This window comes from Macrobrachium nipponense, chromosome 21, assembly GCF_015104395.2.
Source record: "Macrobrachium nipponense isolate FS-2020 chromosome 21, ASM1510439v2, whole genome shotgun sequence".
NCBI classification, from domain to species: Eukaryota; Metazoa; Arthropoda; class Malacostraca; order Decapoda; family Palaemonidae; genus Macrobrachium; species Macrobrachium nipponense.
In genome coordinates this window covers 33,238,952-33,257,368 of record NC_087212.1, presented here as the reverse complement: position 1 = coordinate 33,257,368, position 18,417 = coordinate 33,238,952, and the positions used below count along the sequence as shown (strand labels likewise).

Genomic DNA, 18,417 nt, shown 5'->3' with positions numbered 1-18,417 from the left:
ATTGCTTTTAGTGCTTTTCATTTGTTCTTCTCTGTCACTTCTTACTGAGCTGCCCAAGTTTTTTAACTTGACTTGGTCCCAAGTGAATTATGATAGATTCAACCTTCCTTTACTAGTTTTGCTTTATATTGTGTTCTCCATAAATGGATGTTAGTATTATCCTGAGACCTCTAGCCTTCTAGATAAAATTTTTGACAAATGTAATACGTATATGATTTATCTAAACCATTTGTAAGCTTTATTCCAACAAGAAATGTTCAATCATACCTTTAATGCCAATATCTCTACAGTTAGTAATCAGCTTCCTTATTCTGCTAATGTGTTACAACATCACTGCCAAGTGATAATGTAAGACTAGAACAGTTTTCTTGGTGATGCTATGGATGTTTATACGTACTTGGAATTTTGAGAGGTTTTCCAATACTACTTAAAAGCACCAGGCTTCATATGTTCAATTGTATACATTTCCATTTTCCAGCAACTGTTTTATTTGGTTATCGTTTCCTTTTCATTTTACCATACCCGTTTTATCTTAATTATGGCATTCGTTTTTTTCACCTTGGGTCATTATGTTCCTTTAAAGGTTGCTTACCAAGTTAATGCCCTGTAAGGCATGTCAAGAAAGAATATTGAAGTTACTACATACTGTAATTCCTTATTTGGTATAAGTTTGATTTACAAATTATATATTACAGTAGAAGAACTATTTTGTACATCTGAGTTTCAATACTTTGTGATCTTTCTTGCCAAGTGCCCATATATGTATTTAGATACTGTAAACATGTAGGTTATCACCATAAAATTTTCAACCAAGTCAATGGTCTCTGGGTCAAGAGTCTTTTTCATTTTTCATGATGATAGTCACTGAAAGAAAAAATTCATCTTAGGTGGTGATATAGTCCGGTGTCACCAGGAGTCATGCATCATAACCGACGTCTGTGGCTCTGAAAATGCAACACGGTGTTCACCTAGAGAGCATTGTATCTGTGAGAGTTCTGCTGATTATTCTTGGGTTGTCAGTGTACTTCTGTTTTTTTATCTTATCATCGGAAATATTATGCTGCTTAATCTCCTCATTGCTATTTTCACGTAAGTTGTCATATCAAATTTTATTCTGCTTTTGTATTGTATCAAGTAGCCAATATAAAGGTTTATATAACTAACTTACCAAGTAATTACATAACCATTAGTTTCATTTATTCGCAGAAGTTTAGGTTCAAATTTTGCGGTAGTAACACCTATATTCTGTGTTCTATGTAAGTGACACCAGTCTTGCCCCCTAGCGAGAGGCTTAGGAAAGACTCAGCACTCAGCAGACAGTACTCATTCCGTGTCTGCAACTCCTGGTGGTAACATCAGGTGTCAGCAGCAATGGTTCATTTTTTGCCAGTTATTTACTGGACTTCGGTATCCAAACCAAAAGTTGGGTAGCTTCAGCTGAAAGCTTCAGGATGAGTTTTTCCTTTTGTTGTTGTTTTTTAATGGATCAGCACATCAGAAGTTCACTCTTACATTTGCAGTTAATTGATTAACTACCCTTTGCTGAGTGGCAGACTTTAATGTAAACATTGGTTTGTCGAACTGATATTTACAAATGCTACGAACCTGATATTGTTCGATAATACTTTTTCAACAGCGAACTTATAACCTTTTGAGTTATTCATCTTTACGTTGAGTAACATAAGAATGTAGTGTTGCTAAGTTGATAGACAAGTGACATAATACATAATGTAAACATTGCATTCGCTACCATCTTTATTGAGTAGCATAATAAAGTAAACATCTCAATAATAAAGTAAACATCTCATTAGTTACCAAACTGATTTTGGTATTGAATTTTTTATCCGCAAGGCACTTCTTGCAAGATTAGTATTTATTGTTGATTAATAAAGTTCTGATTTGTTTTTCACCCTGTTGTGAATTATTTGGTGACTGTTAGTACTGGTTTTGCCCGATCTTGGTGACGTATAGGCCTACCTACAGGGACTGCATCTAGCCCCAGTACAAGGACAGATGAACAAGGCTATCGAGGTTTTATACAGTTTTATTAAAAATATATAACGCTATACTCATGTCTACATAATTTTAACAATACCTTTACTCTTTAGCTATTTCCTACCAACTTGGCAAGCCCAGAGAAACACGAGATTTCATGATCATGATTGAAATAAAATTCAGATTGAGATCACTTCAAATTCAAAGTTAAACATAAGCCCTATACACTATCAGAAATAATTTTCAAAGTACTCACAGTTACTACACGGTGGAGAATAAAATCTTGGCGCGAATCTTGGAGTGATTACAGACACGTCATACCTCAATCAAATCTCTTGCGGGAAGGATGCTTGCCGCTTCTTGAGGCGCACTTGTCATTTTACTTGCTTCCAAATTTCTTACTCTTGACTGAAATTCATTAATCTCAATGACAATTTCATACTGACAGAATATAATGAAGTGATCTCTGGAACCTCATGTGCAACATTCAACAAAAGATACAAAATATCTCTAATGAAACAGAGAACCATTGCATTTTTGCCGCTAACACTGCATTTTCTCACGCTATTCTGCTGTGGATCCGTGGCAGATTCTAGTCAAGGAAAATGGTGCACTTATATTTCATGAAAACCCTTTCGTTTAATGGTGAATTTACAGTCTATTATTCACTACTGCATCGAATTTGCATTAGATTTAAACACTTACCTGCCTTTCCTTTCCACAATTGTTTGAGTGAAATGGTATAATTTAGCAGGAGAGAATTTTTAGCTGTGATGGGATTTCGGAGGACGGTTTAGCTGAAATCCGTACATGAGTGTTGCTTTAGTGGTGCCAATGCTGAGCTTGGATCAACACAGGTAGCTACTAGCTGGCCTGACGACATTGTCCATCTGGTGGTGAGCTATTACCTGGTTGATCCTGTCTTTAGTTCTATGCTTGACTCAGTATTAAGTCATGCATATAGACATCTGAGCACCTAGTCGTGGCCGAGCTGCTAGAGCACCCGAGTTTCTGTTGGTGCCCAGCACCCACAGTGAGCTGAGCTCCCACAGGTTTGCAAAGTTCAGTTATAAGCACTTCCACCTGTATGTCTGGTGACATCTTTCAGGCTCGTGGAGTCAACCTACTGTGTCTAGCGACAGTTCCTCCTATGGTTCGACTCCCAAGTCTACCTCTAGGCAAGACATCAGAGCCAGAGTTGTTGAATTGCTGAAGGAAGCTCCCTTCTTTGTTTTCTTCCTAGTCACCTTGTAAGCTTCAGTCATGGTTGGAACTTGGCTTTCGTTTAAATAAGCTAAAGTGTCATTTCTCTACCCTCACTCTGGGACCTAGTTAGATCTAGTTCTTGACTATAATTGTTAGGAGACCTAATCTTTGGGACCGACAGCAGGATCAGTAACCAGAGGAGTCCTGTCATATCTCTCAGATTTTTTAGTTTTTGCTTCTGCCAAAAATCACTGTTTTCAGATTGTGTAAGAGTTATGCTCTGCTTCTCGCCTTCATGCCCAAGACATTAGTGGTGAGTCTTCCCTAATCTCTGGCATACACGAGATGTTAGCCAGGTTGGAAGAACTGTTATTGGTTTGTTGCATTGTGGCCTCCAACTTTCCATTCAGTCCCGAGATTTTGGGTGAGATCAACTAAATTGTATCAGTACTTGCTTCGGTAGTATGCCCATTCTTTGGAATGATCTTCCACGCAAGTATATCACTCATAGTGTAGCGTTCCACATTTTTAAAGGCGATAACTTTCTTAGCACTTTGATTTAGGGATGCACCCATACCAAATTTTTGGCCGATACTGATACCAGCTTTTAAAGCCAATACCGATCTGTTACCTCCATATTACTGTTACTTAGGAGAATATATATTGTTACTAAAATCAATCTTATTCTATGGTTATTGTATATTAAAGGTTCAAAAGTTGAAAGGTCATATAATAGGGTTATACATATAAAGAATTTCAAAGGCACAAATTTCATTGAGAAAGAACATCAAGTATAACTATTTAGTATTTAATCACTTTATTACTGGATACAGTCTGGCTTATATTATGGCTACCATTAGAAGACTTTTAACAATTTAGGTACATAGTGCTTACTCGAATTCATGGGATGACAAGCAATCTGAAATCACTAATACATATATACTTTTATTCTGAGTTTTAGTTTATATATTGGCTAGAAATAGTTAACAGACTCCTTCATTTAGATTATGAACGGTTCTGGTAATGGAGGGGTTAATCCTTTGCCTCATTACAATACATAATATTGTTTTTATTAAGTAATCCCAAGAAAAATGACATACCAGTACGCAAATAAAAATAAGATTACGAAAGGATCAGAGTTTCTTAGTATAGATCAACAAAACATTCAACTCATAAAAAGCACAAATCCATTTGCAAGTTCTAACTCATACTGGACTTGGGCCATCTTAACTAAGTTAAAATTATAATTTTATTAAAGATAATATTCAATAAAATTATCCCAGAAATGAAAGGTGAAAAGTGGTACAGAAAATAATATGCCAGCCTAGAAGGATTTTGAATTCCTATACTAATGACAAAAGTATTGGCCAGAAATTCACCGATACTGATACCACAAAAACAGATACCGATACTTGGGCACATCCCTACTTCGATTAGCTGAAGATTTACACATTAACACTTCCTGTTTTGGCTTAATGTCAGCAATCTTGCAATGTATGTACATATATTGTGCTTTGCGGAACCAAGATAGAAGAAAGGCACCATTCCCGTTTATCTGGACCCTTTCTCTAGCTCATGGCACCATTTCCTATTGCCGGTGCCTGGTGTCTTCGTATGAGTCCTCAGCACCTGCACTAGAGACCTCTTGTCTTTACCTTTTTGTTTTTGTGCTCAGTGGCCACCTTTGTATATCTAGCATAAACTCATGGTGCCCAGATTATTACAGCTAGAAATTTTGAAGCTGTCAGTAACTTTTCAGATCTTCTTCTGCATACAGTTCTACACGTGGGTATTGTCAAGTCCACTCTTAAGAGTTATCAAGTTCAGTTTTCCTCACAAACAAGGAGGAATTATACAATGTTTAGACTATCTCCAAGTTATTTGGTCTGCTTAGCCCTGTTTTGGCCTATATCATGGTTCCTGAACCTGTTCAGTTGTGGGTGGATCTTACAGAATCCTCCCCTACATGTACAGAGGTTATCAATTGGGAGGTCTTTCCTTACGTATTGCAGAAATCATTACAAGTCATGTAAATGAATCTTCTCACGTCGTCTTCCAGACCCGATGATTGACTTTCTAATGCTAGTTTCTCTGGCCCTACTTCTCCTCTGTGAGACATCCCTGTCCCTTTTGCAATTACACAGTTATGAGGTATTGAACTTTGCTTAACTTGTGTAAGCACAGAGACCTACTTTGTTGGAATCCCTATCTTATTTTCCTTTAAAGTTCCTGACATGCCCAAACAAGGACAAAGAAGATAATTTACTAGTCTTCCCTGCAATTTTAGTCAAGGACAGGGACTGGCCCAAGACCTGGAGCCTTTTCTTTCTCCCTTAAGAGTTTTACAGACATCCGTGTCTTCCAGAGGTGCCAGACTTCACTTGAGCTCATAGGTAGTCTGGCACCTGGCTTCCCATCCAGGACTATGTTGTTTTTGCAAGGGCTAGTCACATCTACTGATTAGAACTCCTAACGACAACTACAGCCAGGCACCAACTCGTTCTCTTGGAGCCTAAAGCACTCTCTGGTGCAGAGAAGGAATAGAAAGCTATCTGCCTGGCTGGATGATCTGTGTCATGACAAGAACTTGTCTCATCCTCTGATTACAACATTTGCCCTTTACCCAAATGGACTTTATCTTCTGAGACACTCAGATTTAGGAGAAGCACTTGCCTCCTTTTAGCAAAACCTAAAGATGTTAGAAGGCTCTACCTCATTAGCTTTCGAGTGCTACGTATAATATCTTACGTTCATTCGACATTCAACCTACTGCTAGTTTGATTGTTCTTCATTTTTAATGATTTTGAGAGTTTTTAAGTATTAAAATTTGGCAGTACCTTGGGAATTGTAGTTAGTACTGGCATGGCATTGCAAAAGGAAGCATAGGATTCTCTCCTATTGTCCAGACCTTCACCTTGTAGTGAAGTATCGAAGTTTCAGGAGCCAGGAGGGTACAATGTAGAGATGGATAAGATATTTGCATCTGCATCCACGCATTATCTGCATTTTTTATAAATCTGTATCTGCACTGACAATTTCTCAACATCTGCATCCACATCCGCATTAGCATTATAAGTAACATCCTCATCCACAGTTTGAGTATGGGGACATCACCCCCTGCTCAGTGTTCAATAGTTCGTACTCATACATTGCTGCTAAAAGTAGATCTTATTTTTTTGTATTTTGCTAAATTTGGCTTTTTTGTTTTATTATACAGAATACGTGTACATGAAACACAATTTCACATTTCATACAGTACATACTTGAGAAGTAGCTCTCTTATAGCATATTTGTTTTAGTAATTTCCTGTCATTTGCAGCAGTTGTAATCATAAAGGCAGGGTACTGTTGTGTTTTTTTAGAAAGTCTCTCTCTCAAGCAAAGAATGGCTTTGAGTTTTGTTACCCTTGTCATGCAATGAGCATGAAATAACCTTGTGCCAAGACAACTAAAATGTTCATGTATTGGTTTTACTATTTGTACTTTCATATGAGAGTATACACAAATACATGAGAATCACTTATGTTTCTAATTTAAATGAGTACATCAAATATAATGTAGTAATTTAGATTGATAAATTATCCGCATCTGCAAGGGTATGGTCATCAAATATCTGCATCTGTATCTGCAAATCCCATTTTTAAACATCCGATACATCTCTAGTGCAATGTACCCAGAGCACCTAACACTTTTATTGGATGAGTTTTGGTTTGACCTCAGTGTAAGTGACAGCATAATCTGGTTGCTTTTATTATGGTACTGGGCACCTTGAAAGTTCTGCTAGCCATAGGATAGTTTTGTGGCTGCATACTCTGCTACAAAGCTCCCCCTTAAGTAGAAGTGGCCCTCTGCTTTACTGCTGGGCCACTAGGTATAGGTTAAGTTGAGCCCCAACCATTGTTTTCAATGTTAGCAACTTTTCTATTCCTAATTCATTACATGACAATGCTTTAGAATAGAATATGTCCATGTATCCCACCCTCTGTCAATGTGGGAATTAGTTATGTAATTATGTACTACTTGTTAAGGTATACAGGCAGTCCTGGCTTATGACAGGTTTGGCTTACGACGTTCCGAGGTTACAATGCTTTTCAATTATGTTTATCAGAAATTATTTCCAGTTTTACAACGCATGTTCCAGAGTTACGACGCTTACAACGCTGGTCGGGCAGAAGGAATATGACTCCAAAAATGCAAAATAATCAATATTTGAAGGTTTTTTTTATGAAAAATGCAATGAGAATGCAGTTTACAGTTTTTAATGCACCCAAAGCATTAAAATTAAGGTTTTCTTAGGAGTTTTGATCATGTTCCGGCTTACGACCATTTTCAGCTTACGACACGTCTCAAGAACAGAACCCCTGTCATAACCCGGGGACTGCCTGTAAATAGAAATGACATTTTTATTTAAAAAATTAAGTTTTACGTATACGTACTGTATATAGCACTTACCAAGTACTAATTATACATGATCAGATGGAGATAACCATAACCGGAATGAGTATTGTCTGCTGAGTCGTTTCTAACCCTCTCGCTAGGGGAGTGAGACTGGTGTCCTCTACAGAGAACACAGAATATCAGTGTTGCTACCTCAAAATTTGAATCTAAACTGCTGTGAATAAATGAAACTAAATAGCTATGTAATTACTTGGTAACTATATATAAAACTTTATTATAAAACTACCATTTCTTTGCAATAACATTATTATTGCTACACAGGCATTTATCACAGGTGTCACCATATATCCCAAAATTACCATAGCACTGTATAGCAAATGATGATATTAATAGTGCTGCTTTATTTCATACTGTGAGCTTTGAGATTTTATATTTACTTGCAACGTCCTCACATTAGGAGTACTTTGAACAAATAGGGTGCTCTGCAAGCTTAATGTAGACATAAGTTAAACTGTGGTTTTACTATTTTCTTCATTTATGAGAAACATTTTGCCAAATGTACTTTATTTTGAAGTAGGTGCATTTCCTAGTTTGAAGTTTAATTTTATTTTGTATTTTGTTTAGGACTAATATAAGACTCACTTATTTTATCCATAAAATAATTCAAAATATATATGTACAAGGGTCTTTCATGCAAAGTTGTGTTATTTGGTACATCCCTTTCTATTGCAGTCTCGTATACTTAACCGTTTTTATACACAAATTTTAAGGATTAGATTTCCCATATTTTGATGCCATATAGTTCTTGAACAAATCACTGCCCCTCTTATAACTCTGTTCTTGAACTGGTCACTATTTGCCATCAATATGATGATGAGTAGAGGTCTTTATTGTAAGGTAATTCATAGTGAGGCAAAATGTTCAGTTCATAATTGATACAAAATGACCAATAAAAACAGATTGAGTTATCATCCATCTAAAGTTTTAGGTTATAGTATAGTTTTCAAAACCTCGTGCAGGAAAATTCAAACATAAGTACTACTGAAAGACCACATCAAACATGTATGCATTGCAAGTATAAATATACTGATGTGTTTTTCATTGACACCACATTGCAGCACAGTACATACAGTATTTGATAAAGTAAAATAGATGAAGAGTTGTAATGTCTTGGATAAAACAGAAATGTAGTTAATGCTCTGATTTGTTGCATATGAAGATTCCAGGAATTTAATCATCACATTTTTCCTATAGTACCTTTCAGGTTATTGAGAATTACTTCAGTATAATCTCCTAAATCTTACATTTTAAGAATGATATACTATTTGATATTGAAATGTTGTAATCCTTACCCTGACTTATGTACAACAGATACGTGTTTGAGGAGGTGCAAGAGAACAGCATGGAATTATGGAAGTATGAGATGTATCTTCTCATCCGGGAATATGACCTTAAACCTGGTATTGTGCATCCTTTTGTGGTAATTGAATACACGTGGAGGGTGGGTAAGAAAATATGGAAGCTTACCTGCAGAAAATCAAAGGAAAATTGTAAGCACTACTAGCGTTGATTCCAGGTTTTTAATTTTCTATTGTAAGGAAAATTAATAGAATTTAAGTTTAGACAAATACAAAAAATTTGAAATAGTATTATATCTTGTTCATATAGAACTTTTGCCTGAGGAATTCTTAATGTTTGGTTGAAAGACAATAACCAATGAAAAAAGAAGATAATGATCCAGTTACATGAGATGGTGAAAGAACTGCCCTCATGATTAAAGCACTACCTTTCTCACCTGCCCCTATCAGTATGAAGCTTCCCACTAGTAAAGAAGCAGTGTAACCCCATTTGGGGAGCAAAGGCGACCCCACCATTAAGAATGATTTTTACAGTATAAGGAAACCTCAGAAAATGTTTTTAAAAAATTTATAGAGTGGACCTCCCATATTCATGGGGGATGTGTTCCAGACACACACACCCCATGAATAGTTAGAATCCGTGAAAATACTTAGAACCCCTATAAAATGCTTAAACCTGACTATTTGGTTTGTTCAAACTCAAGAAAAACCCACTAAAAGGCTTTTAGTAAATGGTTTTTTTAGAAATAGTTTTATCAAAAAAAAGTGCATTTAATCATGAAACTGATATGAAAATACAGTAATTTGTGGATATTTCTCATAGAAAAATACTGCAAAAATGCAAATTTCCCACAAATAATGGGTAGATATGGTCCATAGAGAAATCCGGGAAAATGTGAATCCTTGAATGTCGGCAATGTGAATTTGGGGGATTCCTGTTAAGTTTTAATAACCCACTGCTTTAGAGAAATATAATTAATTTGAGGTGGATACTCCACTTGTCAGAGAGGCATAGTGAAGAGGAGATCTAGAGATGGTAGCTGATCAGTGGCACTTGAAAGATTGCAGTTCTGTGGTCCTCAAATTTTTCTTTCTTTTGATAAAGAGAGCAAATTCTTGAAGAGGTGAGGTAAGGGAGGGGAATCTATTTCATGTTGAAGGGAACCTGGAGATACTAGGCAAAATTAATCTTGAAATTATTTGTCAAAGTATGATAGATGGCCCATCAGAGTTTGGAAGGATTGCAGTTCAGGTTTTCCAGTAAGATTCTGACTTTGTGATACAAGAATGTGAAGTCTAACACTGATGAACATGAGATAAAAATAATTGGTTCTTAGACCTAAAGTACCCAAGAACTTGCCAAATATCTATTCCCAGTAATGTCTAGACAGCAGATGAGGTAAGATTAATGTTAATTTCTTTGTCATTCTGGAGACAAACCACATCAGTATGTATTGGCATTCCTTCCTCTTTGGCTGAAATAGGTGGAACTATTGAGTATATTAGTCTTTTTTGCAGCTGGTAGGGGCTTGGTACTGGAAGGGCTTGGGTAGTTCCTATAGTGAAACTTGCTTATGCTATTTAAGTAAATGACTCTTGGGTTAGGTATGTAACCATGTTGCCTTGTATTCCAGAATCAAAATAGGAAAGTCTAGTGATGTATGGATCCAAAAGGTCATTGATAGCATAAGGGGAGAAAAGAAGTGTAATGAAGTGGGACCATTAGAGCTATGTGAGAGAAAGGGACAGGAAGAAATTGTTTTTTTAGGGGTGGTTGTGTTGTCAAATGTAGTTTTTGCTATATAGAAGAAAGTAATTTTTTACCCTAAAAACTGAATCGTTGACACAAAGTTAACCAGAAGGAAAAGTTTAGTCAAGAAGGTCTCTGAGTAGTCAAAATGCACATACAACTGTACCTAAGTAAAACTGTTCCTCTTGTAAAGAAGGTACTCAAAATCTATTGTAATGTTTCAGAGGAATTGACATATCCTTTGACATGGTGTTTGTAAAAGAAAACAATTCTGAAATCTAAAAGAAAAAGGAGAAGGGATTCCATGGGAGGTTACTTTCCGAAAATCTCTTCTCAGTGTGTTTTAATTGGTAAGTACAGTATGTATTACGGTTTGAAGAGTAGTGCTTATAGAATTCAGCAGTAAAATAGACATGTGCTGTCTGCTGAATTTCATAAGAACTACTCTTCCAACTACAATATACATGTACTGTGCTTGAAAGAGTATTGGTTATAAAATTCAGCAGTCAATAGGAGTGTTGTTACAGTATTTCAACAATTTTGTGCATGGTCACCTACTTCAAACTTAAGTGAAAGATTATCTTGGGCTATCCAACACCAGATATGTTTAGCTGCATTGAGGAATTTCTGTTATAATATGACCAATTAGAATAACAAATGCTAGAGCAGCCAGACTATTCAGTTATGCTCCCTAATTTGGGCATGTATTTCAGAAATACCAGAGCAAGAATAGGTGTGAGGAGTTTATAAATTTATTAATAAAAACAAACCTTATAATAGGTTTATTTTGAGAGGTTTCCTTCCTAGGTAATTGTAAAAAAAATTGTGGCCGATGGAACGGCCCATCCCATGAGAGGGATTTTGGAAAGGAAACCTCTAATTGGCAGAAAACCTGAATAGTGGCTTCCACTTGCCTTGTACTTTATACACGACACCCTTAAGGTGCTCGCACGAGGGTAGTAACCTCAGCATACCATGCTAGCTTTTTTCTCTGGTATATTTAGAACCTATTTATACTAGAAAAGTGAGTAGCAGGATCCTTTTCACCTGGCAACACAGGTCTTCCCCAAGAAATAGATTTTTCCTTCGTCAAAATCCCTTTTATCATCTCAAATTTACTGCCAGTCCACCATCTTTTTTCTTCCATACAGTGCTGTTAGTGTATAAAAAAGTTATTGGATGGTTAATTTTATTATTTTTGTAAGTAATTACTTTTCATGGAGCAGTTCCTGATTTGACATTTATTACTTGAAATGAAATTGAATGAGCTTTTCAAAGATAATTGTTGATGATTTTTAGTAAATTTCTAATGAAAATGCATGAGAAGGATATCCAGAATTATATCCATTATATATTATAATTAGAGTTTATCAAAATTGTAAGTAATGTTATCATTATATTTAATGTTTTCTGAATAGAATACTACTCTTCTTTTTAGAATTCTGACACCATACTGTTTTGTAATTTATCATCTATTATTTGTATCCATTGATAACATAGTCCTTTAATTATAAATTTTCATTTAACTACATACTAGTGGATGACTACATGAAAGAAACTCTAGAATCACTGAAGGTTTTTGAGAAAGAAGCTATAACGACCTACTGCTGTAATGAGGCTATAGAGCAAGAGCAGCGAATAGATAACAGGGTCAAAAGGATGTCAGAGAAGTGAGATTTTGTACATATTTTCTGTTCATTGAATTACAGAAGGGGTCTCCCCTCGGATTTAAGACTAGTCTAGTAATGACTATATGAATGATGAATTTTTAATTTCAACTAAAGAATTCATAAAAGTATTTATTTCAAGAAAAATGTACTGTGTGCAATTTCAGAAATCACTGTACTTTTAATTTGTTACTTATTGAACAGTGATATTTCATACACTTTCTTTTATCCTGTTTAGAGTGTTATTTTTTTTACTTTCAGAATAGACAGGATTTCAAAATATATTGAACAAAAAGAAGAACTTGAAGAAATGTAAGTGGTAAATAGAAATAAGAAATCATGCCAAAATATTAAGATGGTTATTAGTTTCATGAAGTATAAATATAACTATTATTCTGTTATCAGGTACAATTGCCTTTCACTGTTGATTGAATTTTTAATATGGTTCTAATCAAGCCCAAGCACTTATCTAAACCAAAGTATAAATAAGTCTTTCCATCTGATATCTTGCAGTGAAGGGGACTTAGAATGGGTCATCCAAGAAGCTGAGAGTATGAAGCCTGCTGCAGAGAGAAGAAGTGCAAGGCACTCTGCAAGATCTCGTCATGCAAAGAGAAATAGGTGCCTCCTTCCAAAACAGGCTCCTGCTTCTCCACCCTCATCTCCAACAAAACTGAAGTCTCAGCTTTCAGGCAGGGCTTCACCCACATCTGCAAAATCAGCAGAAGAATTGGAAGCCCTTCTTGATGCAGAACTGTCAGATGATGACATCAAGTATGAACTAAATCACCTTCAAAAAGTGGTATGTCTAATTTCTTCATTAACTTTGTGAGAAAATGGGAGTCCAGAAATACTGTACATTAGGTTGTTGTGCCCATATCAGCTAGGTTTCAGAGGGAAAGTAACAACTGGGAATTATCAAAATACCGCAAGAGTATAGTCAAGTAGCATAGGATAATAGATTAGAAAAATTTTGTCTGTATATTCAGTACTTAAATATAAAATGTAACAGTTTACATACTGGGAGACTTAGAATTATCAAATGTTCCTTAGAACGAAAAGTCCATTTAATTTGCCACATATAGAGAGAAACAGTGCTACCCCATAGATCAGATTGAATTAATGAGGGTATTAAATACAAACCTTAACAGAACATTACTGAATTTTTGCTTTACGTATATTTAGATGTCTTTAATTCCACAGAAAAATTTGAAGTCGGCAGTAAACAGTTTTTTACTAAAATAAATTTTTTGGGATTCAGATAGAAAGGATGTATAGAGAGAACTCAATTCATATTTAAACTAGAAAAGGGAAATCTGTTGATGGCTTTGTACCATCTCATCACTATATATATATTTTTAGAGGTGAATGTAAAATTAGTAAGCAGTACATTATATAGTGGAGCGCCTCAGTGGCGTGGTCGGTATGGTGTTGGCGTACCACCTCGGTGCCCGCGGGTTCGATGCTCGGCCATTCCATTGAGGTGTGAGAGATGTGTATTTCTGGTGATAGAAGTTCACTCTCAACGTGGTTCGGAAGTCACGTAAAGCCGTTGGTCCCGTTGCTGAATAACCACTGGTTCCATGCAACGTAAAAACACCATACAAACAAACATTATATAGTGGTCCTCATAGTAGGGTAGGGTCATCAATGCACCTTACATGCTTCATTGTAGTCATTCAGTATAATAGTGGTCAAAGTTTTATTAGCAATACCTTAAAGGTGCTTTTAGATTTAAGTTTTTACAGATAAAGCAAAAAATAATGCTGACTATTATTTCAGGCAAATACAGCTCTGGATGCAATGACCCCATACACAGCAAGGTCTCGTGCAATGACTGCCTTAGGAAAACAGTCTCGTCCGTTGACTCCTGCTGTAGCAGATTATTATAATGTAGCAAAATTGGACAGTCTAACTCTTCGTTTGGAAGAGTTAGAAGAACAAGTTCGTGAGTCCCATAATCAAATGGCAACCTTACTGCAAAGTATCGTAGACAGACTTGACTCCAAACCCTCAACTCAACATATCAGAAAAAAAAAATCATAAGGATACTATATGTAGGCATACTATCAGCGTTAAATTTCATTTGTGCTGATCATTTGTAGTGTTAAAAGAACTACAGTATCTTAAAAGTACTTTAACCTGTTGATTAGCAATGTATATTGAATGCAGTATGTTACGGTAATTGAATATTTTGATGAAAGTTTTTTTAAGTACTAGGATGCTTGTACATAGTATAAATAATTTATTACTAGTACTACTTTTTAGTACCTTGTGTCCTCAGGTAAATTGTTCATTGATATCAGTAACAAGTAGCAGCCCATTTTTAAAAGGTTTTGCCTTTGTATTTGAAAACTTCAGTAGCATACAATATTTTAATTTTTGTTGTGATCTCTCTCTGTTTTTTGTGTCAGTCTGTACTGAGTGTGTTTGGTATGAATCTGGGGTTCTTGGAGACTACTATACCTATTATTTCCATCACGTATTTACAATTGCAAAATTTAAAATCAGATTACACATATATTGAATATTATTTTCAAACAACTATACTAAAGTTAGTGAATGTATATTTTGCCATAGATTGAGTCAGTGATTTCTTGGGAAACCTGGAAGTGCAGATACTATAACACCTAGAGGCCAAAATGTGTGAAAACATTCTGTAGATATAGGTACTGATGGCAATGATGTAATAGCAGCACTGGGATTTGCAGGTGTTCATACAGAATCTGAAATTACTGCTCTGCCACTTTCAAGTTATCTTCACTTAATACTAACAGTTGAACATTTTATTTGTGTGGATGTCCAAAATATAATTGGCAACAAATGTCAAGCTTTGAAAACAAATTAGTTCAAGAAATTTCGTGACATTGTCCATCACTTTCAGATAAATCAGTTATAAATTTTTTAGGAGATGTAATTTAATAAATAAAACATGAACTTATCTTCTATGTAGAATTTCTTGGGGGAAGCATTTATCAACAGAGGTTATATCAGTTATGAATGTTAAATAAGTGACGACAGGGTCTTTGTTAGCATTTTCTTAAAGGGTCCTAAAGCTGTCACGGTAGAGGATTTTATTGTCTTTGTCATGAAGAAACTTCATTTAGGCTGCATTCACACCTAATTCAAAATTTACATGCCTCTAAAAATTTCAAAGGGCTCTTATTTCAAGTTTCTTTTCTTTCATTGTACCAGATTTTACTCATTTAAAAAGTCATCCCACATAACATTACCAAAGATGGATTCAAGCCAAGAAGCTGAGACCTTTGCAAGTCTACAAGGTTAAGGTGATCATTTGCAGGTGTATCTGATAGTGTTCAGAGCAAGCATTTTTTAAAGCCATGTATAATTGTTTGAATGTTCAAGGGCTCTATGCTTCATTCTTTCTGGAAAATTTGCAATTTCTGCAGTTGTGACTCATTCCCAGCCTTGTCACTATACTATTACCTAGAAGCCTTCAGAACAAAGCAAGCCCTGTTTCCTCAATCAGGACTCATTTCAGATGCAGTAAGTATTGTTAAACTGTGGGAAATGAAATAATTTACCTCTACCCTTAGAGTCAATCCAAGATTGGTGGAAAGTGATGTTGACTTGTCAGGATTGTACAATGACTAGTACGGGTTTTAGGGCTAAGGGCTAACGTATTCTGTATTTTGCTGTCCCTCCACTTACCCTTTTCACTGTTCCAGTGCTTGGCCTAACAACCAAATTTTCATAAATCAGCTATACTTTTGAGGCACCTCAGCTGAACTTCTCCCAGTCAGCATCTTTGTACATATGTACTTCCAAAGGGTAAACAGATTACACACAATATCAGCTATTAACAGGCCTAGAATGCAGGAATAAAATTACTGGGAACTTCATTGCAGATTATTAAAGATTTGTAACAATTCTCCAAAATTAATGATAAATTAATGGTAATCAAATTATGAAGGTGGTACAGTCAGTATTCTCCAACAAGACAATATGTATATATGGTAAGAAATGTTTTTCGTTAACTCTTTTTGGGACGTATCTTTTTATATTGTATTACGTATTAATAGGTTTTACTTTAAATGCAAAGATGCACAGTCATGGGACCAATGAAAAATTATTGTAAGATATTAGCTAATAAAAAGGATTTTAGATATGTACACCTTTTAGCTATAAAAAATTATTTAATCTGACTACTGTTGTCGACAACCAATAATCAATCCTTTCAGTTGCATAATTGTGAAATGCAGACCTTCCAGTTCCTGAAGATTTGAACAATACTGGTTGATTGTGAGATAAAGGTACTCATTATAACTTAGAAATTTGCAGTCAAGCTGGTCCTTAGGGAAGAGAGACGATGAACTTAAAATATCTCCATTCCTCAAGGCTAAGACTGAATCTGTGTAGATAAATCTTGAAACTTGGAGAGGGCAGTATCCCTTCTTTTAAGCAACCAGTTTTCCTACATGTTAGCTATTAAGTGGGTCGAGTAAGAGATGGTTTTCCTGCCAGACTGCAACAACCCTATGAAAGGGGCATTTTCTTCAGTCACCCATGGCGGTGGAAGACATCTTCCGTTTGTTTGTTTGTATGGTGTTTTTACATTGCATGGAACCAGTGAAGATATCTTCGGCACTGCCGTTGACCACAGGTCAGGCAAGCCATGAAACAGCCAGGAAAGTTGATGACGCAGTTGACTCCAAGGTAAACAGATTCCTGATAGGTGAAGAATGAGCCCTTCACTTTGATTTGGTCTAACGATATCCCTGGGCCTAGACAAATTAGGTCGGAATCAATTTGTCTAGGCTGCAAGGTAACCATGGGGGTTGCATAAAACTTTATTCCAGGGAAGAGGTGTTGGTAGAAATTTGAAAGACCTACTGGAATGCAGTGAATTGTTCCATCAGGAGACAAGAAAATTCACCTGGTTAAGAATGTCACATTCATGTTTAGAGCATGGCGACCCTAGCGATGTCTACGCCTCTTTCTTAGGCCTTGGCAAGGGTTCGATACTTGAAGATAAATCCGAAATGGTTGCCATAGTCTCCTGTGCTAAGTCATTACACTCATGAATGAGATAAAGTCTCTAGTCACAAAAATTCATTAAACCCTAAACTTTCACTGAATACTTACACACTAAACATGTTAAACCCTAAACACTCACTAAACACACACTAAACATTTACTAAACCCTAAAGAATCACTGAATGTGTCTACGCTAAACACTTGCTAAACACTAACATTCACTAAATCCTAAACATTCACTGAATACTTACACAGTATAAACATTTATTGAATACTTACACACTAAACATTTGCCAAACACTGACATGTACCAAACCTTCATTAATCCCTAAACACTTACACTAAATATTCACTAAAATTCACTAAAACTCTAAAGATTTGCAAAACATTCACTAAGCCCTAAACACTCAGTAAACATTCACTAAACCCTAAACATTTACTAAACCCTAAAAAGTCGCTAAACTCATCAAACATTAATTTTAAAGGCAAATTCACAATCGCACCAATCCCCTGTTCCATTTGCGGATTACCAGACCTTTAGAAATTGCCGCATGGCTTTCCAGCGACGCCCTAGTTGGAAGACCACCGAACTACGTAGTATTGGTATGAACGCTGACGTTTTTTCTTCACAACATTGGCTTTTAGCAGTGTTACCATTAGGAGTTCTGATTTTTTTTTTTCGTTATTTATGATTTAATGGTTAAAATGCGATTTTCCTATGTAGAATTATTTTCCATGATGTAAAAAAAAAAAAAAAAAACACGTCACTAGCTTAGCATGAAGTATTTTTGACAAAGAAAAATAAAGGATTTCAAAAAAATTAATTTCTATAAATAAGCAGGATATGTGTTATAACTTTATTTTCATAATAAAACATTAAAAGGCAAATTGAAGAATTTTATTCCTCAGTGCCGTGGCTTGTGGTCGGAAAAGTCACGGAGGGTTGCCAGATGTCACCAGAAAGTCACACTCGTAGACGAAATTCCGCAAAACGGCAACCCTGATTGGTATAGAGATCGCAACTCTAGGTGTATATCAAGGCCTAT

General features: G+C 35.8%; 1 protein-coding gene across 1 annotated transcript in view; it reads left to right on the top strand.

Annotated features, from left to right (window-relative positions):
- Positions 1–18,248, top strand: part of LOC135197905 (transient receptor potential cation channel subfamily M member-like 2) — a 120,965-nt gene extending 102,717 nt beyond the window's left edge. Inside the window, 6 exon segments of the mRNA XM_064225128.1 lie at positions 888–1,089; positions 8,970–9,148; positions 12,244–12,376; positions 12,635–12,685; positions 12,887–13,175; positions 14,156–18,248. Of these exon segments, the coding sequence (XP_064081198.1) occupies positions 888–1,089; positions 8,970–9,148; positions 12,244–12,376; positions 12,635–12,685; positions 12,887–13,175; positions 14,156–14,419 (1,118 nt within the window). The 3' untranslated portion in view covers positions 14,420–18,248.
- The last annotated feature ends 169 nt before the right edge of the window (positions 18,249–18,417 follow it).